The 21,320-nt window shown below is 40.9% G+C and overlaps 1 protein-coding gene across 1 annotated transcript; it reads left to right on the forward strand.

Moving 5' to 3' along the window:
* The first annotated feature begins 746 nt into the window (after positions 1-746).
* clptm1 (CLPTM1 regulator of GABA type A receptor forward trafficking) lies at positions 747-20,762 on the forward strand. Its single transcript, XM_017491371.3, has 14 exons — positions 747-871; positions 9,194-9,315; positions 10,560-10,683; positions 10,993-11,151; positions 13,311-13,428; positions 13,531-13,616; positions 13,753-13,873; positions 14,004-14,248; positions 14,330-14,423; positions 16,665-16,855; positions 16,971-17,066; positions 17,170-17,305; positions 19,174-19,341; positions 19,497-20,762. Exons 1-14 carry the CDS (start codon positions 818-820, stop codon positions 19,694-19,696), a joined length of 1,914 nt encoding a protein of 637 aa, XP_017346860.1. The 5' UTR covers positions 747-817; the 3' UTR covers positions 19,697-20,762.
* Positions 20,763-21,320: the final 558 nt, after the last annotated feature.

A 21,320-nucleotide genomic window follows, 5' to 3' on the forward strand; every position in this document is an offset into this window, starting at 1 on the left:
AACCTTACATTAAGCTACAATATATTTTTCATGTAATCATATTTCATGTCGTGTTTATCCAAATAAATAGAATAAAAATGCTGACTCACATGCATTGGGAATTAATAATAATATGAATCCCTTCTTATTGACATACACGTTGTGATTAATACCCTTTTCCCCTGTTGATTATTTGTTTTAATATTTCATATTCATGAAAATGTCGAACACTTCATGTCTTGAATGGTGAGTAATGATTAGTGAGTAATTAATAATGAGTAGTGAGTAATGATTTAATAGCTTATTTGAATAAATATCAAAAATATAAAAGGTGTGCGTCATATCTGACACCTAGATGAACACTTTACAGTTGGATGTGTGACTGTACATCATTCCCTTCAAATGCTATTGAGCTGTAAATTATGGTATATTTTGTGAATGGGCCCATTGTGTAGTGAAATACATGGCAAAATTTATATATGATTTAATAGTTTATTTTGTTAAATAAAAATCTAAAAGGTGTGCAATGAACACTTTACAGTTGGTTATATGACTGTAAGTCATGCCCTTAAAATGCTATTGAAGTTAGAAACGTGTATAACAATGTCGTATGTAACTTTAGAGACGGTCCCTTAATTTCCGCAAATCTGAGAATATCGAACGTCCAACGTCAAACCAACTTTATTCCAGTTGTAAACGCTGGCGATCAAAGGCTGTTAGTGCAGATCTCGCGATGTATTGGAACATAGTGTTATCCCAAGGTTAGGCCCAAATCTCGCGAGATCTCCTGCTACATACCGAGAACGCCACATTACAGTGCAGGACAGAGACAAGGAAGATGGCGGCGCAGGAGACCGAAGGAGCACAGCAGTCCACCGTAAGCAATGGCGAGGTAAGAGCGGCCGAAATAGTAAATATAGACATAACACTCCAGCCTCCATATTAGAAAATATGGTTAGTTATTTAATAAGTCGATTCGGTAAAATTCTTAGCTTTGTTAAAGTAATTCAAATTGATGCCGGTTGGAATTGATGATTCCCCTGATTCACCGTGCATTTAGTCGCGTTGCATCTGTCCACCTGTATTCCGAAAAAAATGGTCCCGCCTCCTTCTTTCCGATTGGTCAATATGTTTGGCTTCTTGTGGTATGATTGGCTAGTGGGTGACGCTCCGAAGTGGTCAGCCTATGAAATCAGAAAGTGCTTTGTATGAGTCAGAACAACCAACCAACCCATACTATTTGACAGAATGCCGGTAGTAAAGAAAATAAATAATAAAGCGATATATTAAAATTGTAGCTAAGCTAACCTATGTTACGTATCGTTAACCTTATAGTGCGGTTATTGTCTCTCGTAAACACGCAAACACGTTTCGTTAAATTTGCTGACTCATGAATATGGATTTTTTTTTTTTTAAATGCGTGGCAATCTGAGGCTCTGGATTAGCTTGACATCTATTTCGGGCCAGTTAGCCTGGTAGCTAGTGATCTGTCATTCAGTCAACCAGAAGGTAAGCAGGAGACTCGGTGGAGATGAGTGTCTCGGTTAGCTCGGGTTAGCATCTTACATCTTTCATCTTTCATCAGCAGATTTCTATTGTTAGCGAGTTAGTTCGCAGGCCCAGGGAGTTAGCTGTGGAGACATACCTAATACAGGTTCCTCTGGTCTGTTCATTTCTCGTCTCATTATACTGTCTGCTCACTAATGAGATGACTTTCAGTTGTATATTTTGTCCTGTCTACATTAATGTTGTGGCCTTTAAACCAGTGTCACACAGCACTTTCATTAACCCTTTGGACTCTTAAAGGGGAAAAAAATCATCCTCAGCTATCTGTATAATTCATATTTATACTTAACATGTGCTTCATTGGCATTAGAGATTTTGACATTGAGTGTTTTTTTTTTTTTTTTTTTTTTTTTTTTTTTTTTTAGCTCAAACATCTTTCATCAGTTTCACTTCGTTAACGGTTTCCTCCATCACACACAATCAGTACGTATACATGGACAACAATAATCCGATATTAAGACGATACTCTGATTAAGAAACTACCATGTTAACAGTAGTGAGGTGTCGTCCATGAACGATTCGTTCATTTTGAACAAATCTTTAATATGACTCGGGAACAATGAGCTGTCTCAGAGAGTGAGTCGTTTATTTTTGACCGCGCACGCGCTTCAACATCCCCATAGGTTCTGTATCGGAAATAGCAATGATTAGTCACCTCTCGAGTCTTCGGGTTCGAGTTGTTTGTTCATCAAGTCACAGTCCCACTGCATTCAGCCTATAGGGCACTTACGGGACGAACGAACGACCCGAGACATGAACTAATCATTTCTGTTTCCGGGGAACAGGTATGACGTGACAAAAGAAAGAACAACTTGACAGACGTGACAAATGTGACGTGAAAAGAATGCGTTCATTTTGCTGAACAAGATTCGAAGATCTGAGTCAGTAAAATGATCCGAACTTCCCATCACATGTAAACAGCGATTATTGACGACCTTAATCCGATTAAAATCATACTCGAAGTAAACACAAATCGAACTAAGACATGTGGAGTATTCCTGTTTTAGTCGCATTATCGAAGTGCGTTACAGACATGTACATACCTTAATCACACTATTAACACCATGTGGGAGTTTTCACCGCATTTTGCGACAGGACACATACACACACGGCAGCGCTCAACTGTTTGACGGCAAACAAGAGAGCACAGCTGCGTCCGAATCCACGTATTTACCTTCTACAGTATATAGTAGGAGGTGAAATACATGTATTTCTATATACTATGTAGCAGGTAAGTATGCGGATTTGGACGTTTTACATGTTATAGAACATAGATCGATTAACGGCACACATCATTACGTCATCACGTCCCACTGTCCAAAGTTCCCTCCAGAATTTCACGTATGTAAAACGGGAACATGAAAAGAGTATTCTAAAAGCGACTCGTGTAAACACTTTAATCAGAATATTGTCTTATTCAGAATAAGGTCAATAATTAGGTTACTGCTGTCCATGTAAATGTTGTCAGTGCCACTCTCATACCTCCTGATGAGCTGCATTCAACTCAAGGGGTGTGTCTCGATCAGCTCCCTACGTGGTGAATCAGTGTATATAGAGTACGAGTTGGGGCACTGGTAAGGACCCTGGCTCACTATACGTCAGGATGTCATTTCCAGTAAAGGAACACAGTGAGCACTGATGTTCCCTGGTTTTTGCAGTGCATTGTGGGATATTTTTTTTAGGCAGCGAAAGTTCCAGTGCACTGAAAGGAGTGCAATTTTTATGATTAAAATGGCTGACTCCCTGATCAGTGCCCTGACTGCTGAACTAGGGACCTGATTGAGATGCACCCAAGGTTCAACTCGCGACCTGTAATTCCCAACCTCCAACCAGGAAAGCCAAAGGAAACGCCGCCTCAGTTTGAAAGTCCTTCTCGTCAATTGAGAGTTCTTTCCCAGTTTACAGAGTGACATGAAATCAACATGGCCGCTCAAGGCATCAGCAGTATACTAAGCAGCACTTACCTTTTTAAACGAGTTTTACTTGGATATACAAGTATTTTCTCATTAGCCGACACTTCATCTCGGCCAACAGCCAAGTCAAGTCTCTCCGTAATTGCGCAACTGTGTTGTATATCCGCATTGCATTCTGGGACTTTGACCCCAACGTTATTTCTCCAATGTTTTTGCATTAACATGACCTTGACCATGGCTGGAAAATGGTGAGCGAGAAAAGAAACTCTTGCGTGTTTTGTTTTTAGGAGCTAACAGTAAAACCTGACTGTTATCACTGACAGTTGGAGATCGCTCATATTTACATTTATATTTGACCCCATTCGGCTGATGCTTTTATCCAAAGTGACTTAAAACTAAGACAGGCTACAACTGAGCAGTAGATGGGTAACGCTGAGTTCGTGGTGCCTTGCAAGTGGTGATTTTCAAGTTGTAATGAAGTCATTTCCCACCTCTGGACATTCGGCGTGTCAAGTGGACGGTTGGAAAAACATGGACGGATTCACAAAAGTGTCTTTGCTAGGTCAGAGCTCATTAAAAGCTACTTTTAACAGGCTGAGTGGCTACTGGTTCTGTTCTACAAACATTCATGCAGCATTTTGGACTGAAACTGCAGCACAGGAACAACAGCAGACAATAGCGAGTTGCTTAGCAACAAGTTATCCGGTTAACATTAGTGTTAACTTTAATGTGGATGATTACTTTTCCAAAGCGATTAGTATGGTCAGTGTTCTAGATTTAACCAAGTATTGTGTCTGTATATTATATTAACTGATCTAAAGCCAATGCTGTTCTAAACGAATTTAAAAGTAGAGGTGGGGGACTTTACACCGTTCCGCCATGTTGATTTGACATCACTTTGTTAAACAAGGAAGGAACCGGTATTTGAGAAGACTAATCTAAGTTGACGAGTTGAAATTTCGACTTGTCACGGTGTTTTAATGGTTTTTACCGGTTGTACGCGAGAAAGTTTCAACTTCACCTCGAACGCAGCATTAGGTTCTTGCTCAAGGATCCAACAGTGGCAGCTTACTGGTGCCGGGATTTGAACTCTTAACCGTTTGATCAGTAGACCTACCTGCTGACATTTTTCCTCCTGTTAAACGCCTCTGTAACTGTGCTAGCAATAGCAATATCCCCCTGTGACACCAGCATGGCACGCAAACACTAAGTTCTCCCGGGAATAACAAGGATGTAACACCAACCAACACCAGAATCACTCAAATAAACAATTTCAGTATAAACATATTAAATAGGGTTCAGAGTGGATTTTTGTCTCCAAATGATGGTACATCTCAAGTTGTCTGTGACTCCAGTGTTTCAACCTTCACACTAGGACTGCAAAAAAACCCAACAAAAAAACACTTCATTTAAAAAAAAAAAATAATGTTAATAGTTCATTATTTAGCTTAAATGTGGTAATTTTCTTTATGTATTGGGGTTTTTTCTTCAGTGATTTTTCTTGAAACCTGTGAGGAACCACTTTATCTAACATCTTGTTCTCCTGCTCTCCTCTAAGACTTATTTACTACCAATTATTATTAAAATAACTAGTTTACGTTACAAGTAAGAAGTTAGAACTTTGTGGATTTTACTTGGATCGTTCTCTCTACCGCTTTATTTAAACTGAACTAAGCCACATAGAGTTTGCCTCAATATTAAGCATAAAGAGACAGATTATTTAGGCTAAAAATCAAATGTAATGTGAGCGCATCATTGTCGTGTGGCTGTTTTCAATCTCTGCTCTGTTAGGTGTTGGATAGGAGAGAACATGCCTAGTCCTTGGTGGTTTCAATCAGTAATTCTTCAAACGGTTGGAAAATTGAGTTAAAGTTCACAAGAACATCTTGCGAAATGACAGTACACCCTTTCCCCAAATGCGGATCATTTGACAGTGGGTTATTTTGAGTGATTGTTGCAGCTGTACTGCACACACTGTTTTACGCATCTTGAATATGAAACATTCGTGCCCTCGTTATTTGTGTGCCACGAGGTCGGACTTAATGATTAAGCGTTTGTGGTTTATTTTAAGCTCATTTCAATCATGTGGACATGGAGCCCCAAAGCAGCTCGTGTGTAATCATTTACACTCTGATACACTTCCATGTTTGTGTTTGACTAACTCGCATAATAAATGCTGGGATGGTGTGATGTATACAGGAAGTCAGCACTGGGTGTAAGTAGTTAGTGCTCCTGGAATTTATGCATCCTTTTTATAAATATGGGAATACAGGTTCAAGTTCACTTTACATTTCAACCATATACAGCTGGTGCAGTACACAGTGAAACGAAACAACATTCCTCCAGGACCATGGTGCTTCACACAACACACTAACCACATGAGACGACACAGAACTAAATAAGATCTACACATTTTTACATAAACTGTACATGCAAATGTATGCAAACAAACAACACAGGACAGTACAATACTACAAAAACAGGACAACAGCCACAGTAAGTGACAGTGTGGCTCCGAACAGTCAGTTGACTTGGGGGAAGAAGCTGTTACACTGTCTGGCTGTGAAGGCCTGAGTGCTTCGGTACCTTTTTCCAGACGGCAGGAGCGTGAAGAGTGTGTGTGGGGTCATCCACAATGTTGAGAGCTGCTCAGGATGCTCTCAATAGTTCCTCTGTAGAACAGGGTGAGGTGAGGATGAGGGGTGGGAGATGGGCTTTTTTCAGCCTTCGCAGAAAGTAGAGATGCAGCTGGGTTTTTCTTGGTTATGGAGCTGGTGTTGAGGGACCGAGTGAGGTTCTCTGACAGGTGAACACCAAGGAATTTGGTGCTCTTGACGATCTCCACGGAGGAGCCGTCAGCTGGAGATGTTCAGCGGAGAGTGGTCGCTCCGTGCTCTCCTGAAGTCAACAACCATCTCTTTTGTTTTGTACGCGTTGAGAGACAGGTTGTTGGCTCTGCACCAGTCCGTTAGCTGCTGCTCCTCCTCTCTGTATGCTGACTCGTCGTTCTTGCTGATGAGACCCACCACGGTCGTATCGGTGAACTTGATGATGAGTCAGCAGAGTGAACAGTGGATTGAGCACACAGCCCTGAAGAGCCCCATGCTCAGTGTGGTGGTGCTGGAGATGCTGTTCCCGATCTGGACTGATTGAGGTTTCTCAGTCAGGAAGTCCAGGATCCAGTTACAGATGGAGGTCTTCCAGGCCAGTAGGTCCAGCTTTCCAATCAGACCCTGTGGAATGATTGTGTTGAATGCTGAATTGAAGTGTATGAACAGAATTCGAACGTAGGTCTCCTTCTTGTCCAGGTGGGTGAGGGCCAGATGTAGGGTGGTGGCAATGGCCTCATCCGTAGTGCGGTTGGGGCGATACACGAACTGCACCGTGTCCAGTGAGGGGGCAGCTGGGTCTTGATGTGCCTCATGACGAGCCTCTCGAAGCACTTCATGATGATTGATGTGAGTGCAACGGGGCTGTAGTCATTGAGGCAGGATGCTGGAGACTTCTTCGGCACGGGGACAATGGTGGTGGCCTTGAAGCACGTTGGAATGATGGCGCTGCTCAGGGAGATGTTGATGTCAGTGAAAACTTCTGCCAGCTGGTCTGCACATCCTCTGAGCACTCTGCCAGGAATGTTGTCTGGTCCAGCAGCCTTCCGTTGGTTGAATCTGCGTAGTTTTCCTCAAGTCAGCCGTGGGTATACACAGCACCTGGTCGTTGGGAGGAGGGGTGGTCTTCCTCACTGCCACATCATTCTGCACCTGAAACCGAGCATGGATGTTGTTCAGCACATCTGGAAGGGAGACATCACTGTCACAGGTGGGTGATGTTGTCCTGTAGTTGCTGATGGCCTGAATTACCTGCCACATACGCCGCATGTCACCGCTATCCATGATGTAGCTGTGGATTTCCTGGGCGTGTGCATGCTTTGCAGCAGGTATATAAATATAATGCTCAAATTCTCCCCTCAACAACTACAGCCATTTGTAGCACTAGTACTAGAATTTACTCCAAGCCTTGTGTTTAGGTGTGTGCGTGTGTGTGTGTGTGTAAAATCGTGTTTGTATTTTGTTGTAGTTCTCTGGCCTTTATCTTATCTCTGCTTGTTTCTAGCTTTAATAAACGTTTAGGTTTGAACAGGCTATAATGAACCAGAGAGGATATTACACTGCAGTGCAGTATGTTTAAATCCTGAACGTGACATGGTGCGAGATCAGCCTACATTGTTTTGAACATTGATTTTCATTTGTTGGCTCATGGAAATGCTCAAACCCGCACCGATGATCTCATCTGCAGCAGCTGAGGATGGTCAGGACGTCACAATAAAGCGTTTGTTTTGTCAGAGGCTCCATTTACATGTTGTGCCTTTCTGAAATATCAGCACTGTCTGTACAGTGTATCATGTAGCACTAATCCATCATTTAATAAAATCTTTTAAACAACATTTAAGTCTAGTTACAGTCTAATTTCAGAAGGGCTAGTTTCTCATAATGTTTTGTTTTCCTTAATTGGAGAAAGTGCATTTGATGAGCAGAGAGTAATAAATGTTTACTCGTGAGGACAAAGCGTGAGAACCATCAGATACATCACGGCTTCTGAATTGTTATGCAAAGAGCTGATGGATGGATGGATGGATGGATGGATGATAGAAGAATGGGTGGATGGATGGATGATGGATAGGTAGATGGATAGGTGGATGATGGATGGCTAGATGGATGGATGATAGAAGAGTGGATGGGTAGATGGATGGCTAGATGGATGATGGATGGGTGGATTGATGGATAGGTGGATGATGGATGGATGGCTAGATGGATGATGGATGATAGATAGATGGATGATGGATAGAATGATGGATGGGTGATAGATGGATGATAGTTACATGGAAAGGTGGATGGATCAAGGGATAGATGGATGGGTGGATTGATAGAAGCTAGATTCATGGTTACATAAATGGATGGCTGATTGGGTGATAGTTACATGGATAGGTGGGTGGATCAGGGGATAGATGGATGGGGGGATAGATGGATGGGGGGATGGATAGATAAGTGGATTGATCGATGGATGATAATTACGTGGATGTATAGATGATTATATGGATGGATGGATAGATGATAGACAGATGCAAGGATAGGTGGATAGATGGATAGATGGAGGGAGAGATAGGTGAATGGATGATAGTCGGATGTTGGACGGATAGATGGACAGGTAGGTAGTTAGGTAGGTATTTAGTTAGTTAGGTAGGTAGGTATGTAGTTGGCATTTTATAAACCAGCATGCTGTGTATAATTTACAGATTCTTCTCATATACTTATTGCTGTCTATATTATTCCTGTTGGCTTCCGTTCCTGTGACATGCTACATTTTGGGTTTCTTGATCTTTTACCATCTCATTTTGGGAACCTGAACGCTGGATTCTCATTTATTTACTAATATTTAGATCTGTTGGCCAGCATTGGTTAAAGATGGGGTGGATTTGGAAGTTGTCCCAGATGTTGGTGTAGCAGTGAAGTAAAGTCACACATCTCCTTTTTATCTGGTTGAATGGGCTTTATAACACGGATTAAGCATTAATGTGTATGTAGTGGTGTTGATGATGATGATGATGATGATGATATCTTGTTTAAACCTCATGTTTAAAAATCCATGAATGCATTGTTGGATGTTTCTAAAAGCAGTGATGTAATTATGTTGATGATGAGTGGTGATTAATGAATGGGCATGGTGTGTTCGTGTAGGTGAGCAGTAATGGCGCAGCTACTTCAGGCCAGGTTGCACAGACGGGTGCGACTGCGCAGGATCCGCAGCAGCAACAACAACAGCCCAACGCCTGGCAAGTCATTAAGGGTGTCCTTTTCAGGTGAGTTCATATGTAATTCAGCTGCCTGCTACAAAGCATAAAGCACTGTGATCTTGATCTTTCCAGCAAATTGGAAATAAATGCACTTTCTAGCACATTCTTATGGCAACAGCGATGAACAGCGTTCCGTTATATCACCAGGACTACTGGTTACGTAATCGCACCCCTTAGTCATAACCCTTCATTTTACTTTAAAAATAGAGCTCCCACTGCAGGCTCCCATCCCCCAGTTCTTGTCTCGTGTAGCAGCTCGAAAAGATGACACTCGCAGAACGATCAGAAAAGCTTCTTTTAGGAGCAGTCATTAATAACGTGGTTAATTATAACAGTACTTGTCCTAGTGGACTACTCTGAGGATTCTTGTTATGCCTGGTCAGTATAGTCAAGCAGTTTTGATTTAGAGCTTTAGACTTTTGTGCCATGTCCCACAATTCTTAAAATAATAATAATAGAAATGACTAAAACTAGATGGCTTGGAAATATTATGGCGGCTTATATATTTATTTACTAATTAATGTATATTCCATGTGAGAAACGTTTCAGCAAGTAACATGATTTTGCATCCACAGAAACCTTTTTGTTGAACTCTGAGAAATTTTCTGCCTGGAACACATCAGCATTTTTGCTAGACCCTAAAGAGCCATAAACTAAGCCTGTTGTTTTTAAAAAAAAATTATCATTCATAATATTTATTGGGCACTATTAGGTGTTAACGTAAATGGTCTGCACTTATGGCGTATTTAAAAAAAAAAAAAAAAAAAAAAAAAAATTTAAACCTTGGCGGTGCTACAAAGTGTGTCTCTCACACCAGTGGTAGCAGAGCTGCCATGCAAGGCGTTAGCTTGCTGTCCGGAACAACTTCAGTGTCCTGCCCAAGGACACTTTGGCACGTGGAGTCATGTGGGCGGGGAATCAAACCACCGACCCTACGATTAGTGGACAACCCGCTCTACCACCTGAGCCACTGATGCAGATTATGATACTGATTTATCTTATCATTGCACTCCATCGCCTTTTCTTTGTAGGTCTCAATACTGAGCAATACATTTTGGGTTTTGAGGATAATTATTGAATTTGAGTTTTTGCAGCAGATGAGCATTGATTTTTAACCAGTGTTTTCAGCCATGTGAGAAGGCCTGCATATTATTATTATTATTATTATTATTATTATTATTAATTTTTTTTTAAAATCCGAAACCCAAGGTTGTATTAATGGTACCCTGATGCGATTGTACAATTCCCAGGATCTTCATTATATGGGCCATCAGCAGCTGGTTCCGCAGAGGGTCATCGACCCCTGACCCCAGCACCCCTGCAGGTGCTCCCCGGGTGCCCAGCCGCAACCTCTTCCCCAAGGACACCCTAATGGTACTGTGCTCTAAATATAAATATAAGTCATTACAGTGCAGTCCTTAAAGTATTGTTAAGGTCTGTTTTGGCGCTGATCCAGGTAGCTTAGGTTCTGCAGTGCGTAATTACCTGGCATGAACATGCTGGAATCTAGACGGGATGACTGTACAGGACTTCATTTTGCCTTGGCTGTTTTTTCTTTTCTTTCTCCCCCTATAGAGGCTTGCGTACTAATTCACTGGTATGCAATAGGCTGTGCTGTTTGTTATGACACAGAGACATGTTTGATAATGACACAAATAACACAATTTTCTCTTCTTTTCCTAGGATCTGTATGTGTTTTTATCTGAAAATGAGGTATTTTCAGAATTCAACAGCACAGAAGCCCTGTTTTGGTTCCAGCGGGACCTCGTCTACGGAGACTGGACCACAGGAGAAGCAGGGGACGGATGCTACGAGCATTACCTGGAACTGGACACACCTGAGGTAAAGATTTAGGCAGTAATTGTCACATAAACTAAAGATTAAAGGACTGTTTGATTATTTGTGACCATGCTCACAGTTCAGAGAATGGATTTATTACAAACAAATCATATTAGGATGTTTGTCTTGTAAATCTAGCTGGATTATTTTCTGTCTCAAACAGAAGTCTGTGTAAAGTGTAAACATGCCCTGAGTGCTGTTTTGAACAATCCTTCATTAAGTTCCTCTCTTGTACTCCTGAGTCAAATCTCACATTTCACACACGTAACCACATACTGAACACCACAGCTGTATGTAGCTAGCACAGGGAGTGGGTATTTAAATGAAATACTCTTGCATCCTTTACGTTATGTATGACGTGCAGTTAGGGCTGGGTGCTATATCGGTTATAATATCTATATCGTGATAAATGATTACGCAATACACTTTTCTGATATATGGTTGGTATGGTGATGTATTTAATTATTACAATAAATGAAACGGTACTGAACGGATGCTGTTGATTTGACATATTTTTTTGCAACTTAATCTTTCTTTGAAGGTATTAAAGAAATGTATTGTCACTTTAAAAAAAAAATTAACATTTTTTCTTTTACTACTGTTTCGCAGACAGTTTGTTAGCTAAATTATATATTGTGGTATGCATTTGCATATCATCATGTCTTCAGGTATCATGATATAATGCTTGAAGGTCATATCGCCCAGCCCTACATGCAATTCTTAAATAATAAAGTAATTGGTCAATTGTTGCGGTGTAAGAGGAATAATCTAAATCAAATTTGCCATGGTAACAATCACACTTCCCCAGGTTGATTATTTTCTTATAACAGCATGCCACCAAGTGTTTTATTCCTTCCACGTCAGCTTATAGATAGGCCGGTTACTAATTTTCACTGGAGTAAATGGTCACATACGGTAGGTAGAATGAAATTGTTCAGATATTAGGTGTTTGTGTGTTTAAAAAAATTTTTTTTAATGATACACAAACATTTCATTGAGACTTTTTCGGCCATTATTTGCGTTATAATTCAACTAACATAAAACACAAGTGACATTATTGACATCTTTGCTAACATAAAACTGCATTAAGCTTCACTCTGACAGGATTTGTAAGCTTCTCGTTGTTATGGTTAACGGTAAATACAGCTTCTTGTATGTTTATAAAATGTGAATAAAGATTTTCAGCTACACACATAATTCAAATTGTATTTGTTTGGACAGTCTTACATAAACATAACCACTGACACTTCAGCTGTTCATTTATTGCCCTTAATGGATGGCTCTTAAACTGTCCACTGCGATTTCCCCAAGAGAATGTACCTAGGTGTGTTAAAGCAGAATTGGAAATTGGGGCAGACTCGAGCCTGTGAATACTGGTATTGGTGGTCAGTGTAGACCAGAAGTCAGGAACCCTTTCAGCTGGGAGAGCCATAAAAGCCCCCCAAAAAGTTAATTTTTTCTTTAAACAGCCAGAGAAAAGTAAAAAAAAAATTTTTTTTTACATTATTATTATTATTATTATTATTATTATTAGTTATTATCTTTAATGTTATTGCATAAGTATAAAAAGTGGTAACATTTTACTGGTTCTTGATCTAACAACCTGCACTTCACCTTATAGGCCTGTAGGTGGCACTTGGGACTTCATTTAACTATGATAGTTTCATCAAATGGTAAATCAATACATGATGCAGTACATGAGCAAGAGTAAATTGAACATTCACTGACCATTAATGTGACTTCAAAATAAGCAAATTTGTCTGTTCGTTCGGACTGGGAAGAACGATACTCGTCGTCTCCCCCCCCCTTCATTTTTCTTTTAGCCATTTCACATTTTGTTAAAAAACTGAAAACTGACTGTCGTTTTCACCCAGTTTATAAATGACACCAGAATGTTCTGCTCCACATTGTCCAATTTTATTTTTATTGAAATTTAAGCTTGTTGTGCCACAGGTTGGTGTATACATGACAAACTGGCATTGATTTATGAATTATGTAATATTTTAAAATATGTAGCGTTTCAATTGAATTAACACACCAGTTTTCATGATTGTTTTTTTTGTTTTTGTTTTTCACCGCCATTGAGCCATAATCACTCACTGAATGAGCCATAGGTTCCTGACCCCCGGTGTAGACGCAGTTAATTTAAGTTTCTTGTACAGAGTATGAAGAAGAACAGCTCGTTATACATCCACGTGTACTTCACCAAGAGTGGCTTCCATCCAGATCCAAAACGCAAAGGCCAGTATCGCAGGCTGGCCACCGTCCACGCTACACGAAGTGAGTCAGCTCAGCCAAACCAGCCTTCACGCTCAGTAGTGGTACACATTCAGTGCTGAGGCTCAGGTAATAACTCGTTGTTTCTGTTTGCTTCCGTACCAGTGCTGAACAAGTTCAAGCGCAGGAAGTTTCTGAAGACGAAGAACTTGCTGACGGGAGAGACAGAAGCTGATCCAGAGATGATTAAGGTCTGTGTGCTAACAAATGTATAGGCATAAACTCTATGGGTCATTGAATGTAAAATAATTGCCTAAAACAGTTTTGTTCTTTAACTGGTAATGAGAGAGTATGGATTAAGAAAAAATGGTTCATGTGTGTCTATAGCGGGCAGAAAGTCATGGTCCGGTGGAGATCATATCTCACTGGCATCCGAACTTAACTATCAACATGGTAGATGATCATACAGCCTGGGTGAAAGGCTCAGTGCCTCCACCCCTCGACCAGCGTAAGTATTCCCACTCTCAGGAGGCTTTGTACCTATATTAAGCCGAGTACCAAAAGTCTTTAACTTGTACCTTCTCTCTCTCTCTCTCTCTCTCTCTCTCTCTCTCTCTCTCTCTCTCTCTCTCTCTCAGACGTCAAGTTTGATGCAGTGAGTGGGGACTACTACCCCATCGTTTACTTCAACGATTATTGGAACCTGCAGAAGGACTACTACCCCATAAACGAGACTCTAGAGAAGCTGCCCCTGCGCCTCACCTTCTGCCCGCTGTCTCTGTGGCGCTGGCAGCTGTATGCAGCTCAGAATGCCCGCTCTCCCTGGAACTTCCTGAGCGAGGACACGTACGAGCAGTCCGATGAGGACCAGGATTCTGTTAAGGTCTGAGCTCATATCACTAATTCTTCTGTTGTAATGCCTGTTCGACAGAGAACATATTATAAAGGACATTTTGCTCAACAGGTGGCACTGCTGGAGACTAATCCCTACCTACTGGGCCTGACTATTGTCGTCTCAATCGTGCACAGCATCTTTGAGTTCCTGGCATTCAAGAACGGTGAGTTCAATGTGCTGATTTCCGTGCTGTGTCAGTTTATGCAGTAGTAAACAGGTTCGGATCGGTAGGATGATTTACCTCTTACTGATATATTTAGGGGTTGGCAAGCAGAATCGATCATTTTATTTACCGTATACTTTTACATGTATTAGGAATTTTTCTTGGTGTTTGGTCACAATACGATACATTCAAAACGCATCACACAACATAATACAGCTAAGTGGAAATGCATTCTAACAGTGTTTAGTCCGCCATCAGCAGGTGCTGCTCTACATACCAATTTGGTGGCAGCTTAATGTTTCTAATATTCTCTTTACAAATTCCACTTGAAACCAGTTCCATCACACCACAGACACACCTTTAACCAGATCTTTATCTTCATTTTGATTGGTGGGTGACCTTAAGGCACCTACAGCTGTATGTGATTGCAGTGTCTGATTATATATTATACTGTGTGTGTGTGACACTACCGGTCAAAAGTTTAGACGCGCTCATTCTTTTTTTTCGAGTTTTTTAGTTAATCTCACACCTTCAGATCAAAAGGTTTTTAACATCATGAGAAACATTTCAGTCGAGTGTCCACAAACTTTTGACTGTGTGTATTAATCATACACCAATCAGTCATAATGTTAAATTCACTGACAGGTGAAGTGAATAACACTGATTATCTTGTTACAGTGGCACATGGTGCAATGGTCAAAGGGGTGGGATATATTTATTAGGCAGCAAGTAAAGTCAGTTCTTGAAGTTGATGTGTTGGAAGCAGGAAGGATCTGATCAACTTTGACAAGAACCAAATTGTGACGGCTAGATGCCAGGGTCAGATCATCTCCAAAACAGCAGGTCTTGTGGGGTGTTCCCGGTATGCAGTGGTTAGAACCTACCAAAAGTGGTCCAAAGAAGGACAACCGGCGACAAGGTCATGGGCTCGCAATGCTCATTGATGCATGTGGGGAGCGAAGGCTAGCCCTGTGGTCCGATCTCACAGAAGAGATACTATAGCACAAATTGTTAAATGCTCACTGTGATAGAATGGTGTCAGAACACACAGTGCATCACAGCTTGCTGTGTAGCCGCAGACCGGTAAGAGTGCCCATGCTGACCCCTGTCCATCGGCGAAAGGACCTACAATGGGCACGTGAGCATCAGAACTTGATCATGGAGGCCTGGTCTGATGAATCACATTTCCTTTACATCAAGTGGATGCTCAGTTGCATGCTCATCACTTACATGGGAAAGACATGACACCAGGATGCACTATGGGAAGAAGGCAAGCCGGCAGATGCAGTGTTTGATGCTCTGGGCAATGTTCTGCTGGGAAATCTTGAGTCCTGGCATTCATGTGAATGTTACTTTGACACGTACGACCTACCTAAACACTGTTACAGACCAAGTTCATGCCTTCATGTCAACGGTATCCCCTAATGGCAGTGGTCTCTTTCAGCAGGATAATGCTCCATGCCTCACTGCAAAAAATTATTCAGGAATGATTTGAGGAACATGACAAAGAGTTCAAGGTGTTGACTCGGCCTCCAAACTTCCCAGATCTCAATCTGATCGAGCATCTGTGGAATGTGCTAGAAAAACAAGTCTGATCCATGGAGGCTGCACCTTACAACTTACAAGCAGGATCTGCTGCTAACATATTGGTGCCATATACAGGTACAGCAGGCCTTCAGATGTTTTGTGGAGTCCATGCCTCGACAGGTCGGAGCTGTTTTGGTGGCACAGGGGGATCTACACAATATTAGGAAGGTGGTTTTAATATTATGGTTGAGCAGTGTATATGCCTGATTACAATACCTGTACATTTGAAAGGGGTCCAAGGTCATAATGGTGTAACCACGGTCTGCAACATTTCATACATTTTAATAGTGCATGGTTCGAGTTCACAGCACACTTGGCGTAAAAGGCGTAAGACATAAAGCTGTCTGAATGGCAAAATGATGTTGAGCCAGTGGATGCATTTCTTTTGTTTGCTGAAATACATTCATACAAGTGTATTATCTACGACTAATAATATTTAAAGTCAACGCTCTTTCACGTGGCTTTAACTTTACGTATAAAACATATTCTTGTATTATCTTTTAGAATTGACTACTTAACTTGGAGCAAGAGAACATACTCGCTTCTTGACCCAGGCGTCTTGGTGACATGCCATAAATACAGAAATTGTGTTAAAGCTCACATTGCTAATCTGTGAGCTTTTTGTTACATTTATTTTCCCCTCTCTTCACTCAGATATCCAGTTCTGGAACAGTCGCCAGTCTTTGGAGGGGCTGTCTGTGCGCTCCATCATATTTGGCGTGTTCCAGTCCCTGGTGGTGCTCCTCTACATCCTGGACAACGAGACCAACTTCGTGGTGCAGGTCAGCGTCTTCATCGGGCTGCTCATCGACTTCTGGAAGATCACCAAAGTCATGGATGTCAAGGTGAGCCGCAACAACCAACCTTTTATTTTATTTTATTTTATTTTTTTATTTTATTTGAAGTTTATTCTATTGAATAAGAACTGTTTATGTCTGATCTCCTCTCTGGCCTTTTCAGTTGGACAGAGAGAACAAGATTGCAGGAGTTATTCCACGACTGACATTCAAAGACAAGTCCACATACGTTGAATCTTCAACTAAAATCTATGATGATGTAAGTGTGCTTTCCAGTGGAGCCATTTGGCATGATTGTTCTTTTTAAAGACATCTATGAAGTTAGATTTATTTTTTCCTTTCTGTTTGCTCTTTTTATCTAGATGGCCTTTAAGTACCTGTCCTGGCTCCTGTACCCGCTCTTTGGGTGCTATGCTGTTTACAGCTTAATCTATGTAGAGCACAAAGGCTGGTACTCATGGGTGCTGAGCATGCTCTATGGATTCTTGTTAACATTCGGTGAGTGCAGATTTAACGCTTATTCAATGCACACAGCATAATTTCTGTCCCGAGCATCCCATAAGCGTAGCAGTTATATGTCCGAGACAGATTACAAATACAGGGCAATTCATTTGGAGATGCAAGTCCGACTGACAAAAGTCCAGTCCCTATGTGCATATACACCGAACAACCATAACATTAAAACCAGTGACTGGTGACGTGAATAACATTTGATAATCTTGTTACAGTTGCATCTGTAAATGGGTGGGACTTATTAGGCAGCAAGTGAACAGTCAGTTCTCGAAGTTGATGTGTTTGGAAGCAGGAAAATTGGGCGAGCTTAAGGATCTGCGCGACTTTGACAATGTAAAATGTATTGTCATTAAAAGTAACAGTTTAAGCCATTTTAATCAACGCATCATTTTGCCTAACCCTTTCCTCAAGGTCCTAAAATGGACTTGTTACATATATTGTCATAAATAAAGCATAGCTTTGAGAATAAGACATGCAATTGCACTAATACACACCAATCAGTCATGCATTAAAGCTCAGACCTGATGCTGGGTATGGAAAAAAGAAGCACATGTATGAAATAACCAACTTCACATGGCCGCTAGAGCATGCCGAGACGTGGTGAAGGATGTATTTTCCATGCGATGGAAGTTTCCGTGTGCGTGCGTGTTGATTTTGGTGTCAATGAGGTATGAGATTTAAAGTAAAAAAATAATAATAATAATAATAATAATGATTTTTCATGTCGGTGTAAATGTTTCAGTATATTGATTAATGCTCGGGACACGCACATAAACAAGCTCAGCTGAACGCTGACGGGGAAGTGCCATTGTTCTGCACTACAGGCGCTCTCAATGCTCAGCTTGTCCTCACTGCAAGAAACAAGATATAAAAAAGGAGCAAGGTTAATCACACACAGGCGTTCACTCATTCACTTCTACTCGAAGACTCTGCCCTCCATTCACAATTGGTGCTTGACCATGCCACCAGACACCCCACCCCCCCGGCCGCAATAATGTATTTTATTTATCTAATGTTTGCTAAGAGCATACTCTGTATCTCAACAACATCTAACTAGGACTATGTGATCTGGACAAAAGTTCAGATAAATAAATATATAAATAGGTCTTGAATGTGAACAGTATATAGGTCTAAAACTCAATTTAGCCAGAAAAACCTGGCGGAAAAAGTGCCAAACGTATTTACTCAAGTAGGATTGAAAAAAGTAATCCAAATTAACCTGTAGCAAGTGCAATTAAAAAGTTTAAATGAAACTACTGCTTGACACTTTCGATGGTAATTATCCATTTAACTCCGCTTATCTTTTCATGACCAATTCTTCCTTACTTGCAATCTTGCGCTTATGTTTTCCGGGTACTCGGCCTAGCAGCACTGTGGTGTGTGGTTTTTTTTTTTTTTTTTTCTTCTTCTTTTTTCTTCAGTCTAAAAGCTAATAGCAGTGTTTTGGCTGTACACATGAGTGTGTTTTTGGTCTACTGTGACCTGTACTTGTACACAAACACAGCAGTTTATAAAAGCAGAAAGCTTTGCTGCTGTTTGTGGGTAAATAAGTTTTATGGAGGTATTATTTCTAACTTTTAAGCCCTTCATGATAATGATAAAAAATATGACTGCTAGTGCAGTACCGAACGCCTTGTGCTAGCTTTCTCCAAAACAGAACACACACAGTCACCTGCTGTCCGTCCTAAATAGTACCTGAGATTAGAATTATTGTGTCCCAAAGCATAGTATTTTGAAACGAGTATCCAAAAGGTCTAGTATTTTTTGGTAGATTTTCAAAGTGAGGATCCATGGACACTTTTTAAAAAAATTATTTATTTATTTATTTTAAAAAATGCTATTTTTGAACACAGGTTTCATCACGATGACTCCGCAGCTCTTTATCAACTATAAGATGAAGTCAGTGGCTCATCTTCCATGGAGGATGCTCACCTATAAAGCACTAAACACATTCATAGATGACCTGTTTGCGTTTGTGATCAAAATGCCCATGATGTACAGAATAGGCTGTCTTCGAGATGGTACGTATGAGCTCTCTGTGACTTTATTTCTTTTTAAAAAAATAAATAATAATTTTTATAACCTCATTACTTGCTATATAGTTTTGAAGTGAGTAGCATTTGCTGTTAAAATTTTGCCCGCTCTTTCATTAAGACTTGATTTCATTCTTCAACAGATGTAGTGTTCTTCATTTACTTGTACCAGAGGTGGATCTACAGAGTGGATCCCAACCGCGTCAATGAGTTTGGCACGAGTGGATTGGACCACAACAAAGAGAACTCGGCTCAGGCATCAGTGGGAGACACAGCCACCACCGCCGCCACCCCCGCTGCCGCCATCACAGATAAACCAGAGGAGGAGAAGAAAAACGATTAATATATTTTACACGCTCCTGTCTATTGAAGGTGTATCAGACATCTTCAAAGCTGAGTTTATGTCTAATCGTCGGGAAAGCGAACTGGAATATCGGTATTCTCTAAAGGACACTGCGTGAAATTTCAGTTCATCTTTCCTCTTTTTGTATGAGATCTGCAACAACAACAAACAAAAAAAAATCTCATTTAATGTAGAATTCCTAATATTTTTCAATCTCCTACATTTTGCAGTCAAGGTGAAGTAAAAATGTGATGTACTGTATTGTATATTTTTGGGTTGGTTAACACTACCATTATGAAGATTAACCAGTAAGCAAGTCCCATTAGTGCAGACGGGCTTTTGCAGTACATATTGTAACGTATATGGAGAAGACAAAAAAAAGAAGCCAAGTCAAGCTTTTTTAAAAAAAAATTTTCTCCCCTTTCTTCCCACCTCCCCTCTCAGTGGATTCCATCACATTTTCTTTTCTCATTCCATGCGTGAACGCTGTGTATCAGGACAGGGGTGAGTAGTGTGAGAGGAAGCAGCACAACTTCTGGAGAACGTGAGCTGCTGATCCTGCATACTACTCACTGGAGACTGTGAATTTTTTTTAAAGGGTTGGTGTTCTAAGCTTGAACAACAAAAAATGCAACCTTGTAGGTATTAAAGTAATTACATTAACATTATTAATATGTTAATGATGATTCATACCATTTTTTTTGTTTTGTTTTTTGGCCTCATAGTTTTCTTTTATATGTTCTAAGCCTGTACAGTCAGCTTGCGAAATCTAATTGTGCTGATGTCAAAATGAAACAATAGCAGGAACTTTTGGTCTTCTGCTTGACCACATCAGATCCCCCCCCTCCTACTCCCCCTCCCTCTCCCTTTACATGAACACACTCCAAAGCAGGACCATTGTGGCGTGTTAAGTATGGCTGCAGCTGCAGGCTCTGATATGTGCAAGACACAGGTCGGTGTAGTCTGAATATTTTTGGGACGAAATGGGTTCTTTGTCTTGCTTTTTTTTCCTCCGAAATTGGAATTGTTGGCCTTTAATTTTGGTACATTAAAGATTGATCACTCATGTTTTTAGTAAAGCGTTAAGTGCAGTTTAAAGATGTGATGCAGAACTTGTTTTATTTTTAGGGGGGGGGGGGGGGGCATGGTGGTTAAGCAGTTAGCACACGTTTGCTGCACACCTCCAGGGTTGCAGGCTCAAATCCCAACTTCGCCCCGTGTGAGCGGTGTTTGTGTTTGCATTTACATTTATCCATTTAGCAGATGCTTTTATCCAACCTGACTTACAAATGAGGAAATACAAAGTTAGCATGTTCTCCCAGTGGTTTCCTCTAGGCCAAGCGTGTCCAATCTTCTCCGGAAAGGGCAGGTGTGGGTGCAGGTTTTCATTCCAACCGAGCAGGAGCCACACCTGATTCTACCTATTTAATCAGTTGATCTTGGCTTTCAATAGACTCAGGTGTGGTTCCTGCTTGGTTGGAATGAAAACCTGCACCCACACCGGCCCTTTCCGGAGAAGATCAGACATCCCTGCTCTAGGTGCTCGTTTCCTTACCCAGTCCCAAGCCATGCATTGTAGGTTGATTGGCATTTCCAGTTTCCAAAGTGTGTGGTGTGTGAGGAG

Source organism: Ictalurus punctatus, chromosome 17 (genome assembly GCF_001660625.3).
Source record: "Ictalurus punctatus breed USDA103 chromosome 17, Coco_2.0, whole genome shotgun sequence".
Lineage (NCBI taxonomy): Eukaryota > Metazoa > Chordata > Actinopteri > Siluriformes > Ictaluridae > Ictalurus > Ictalurus punctatus.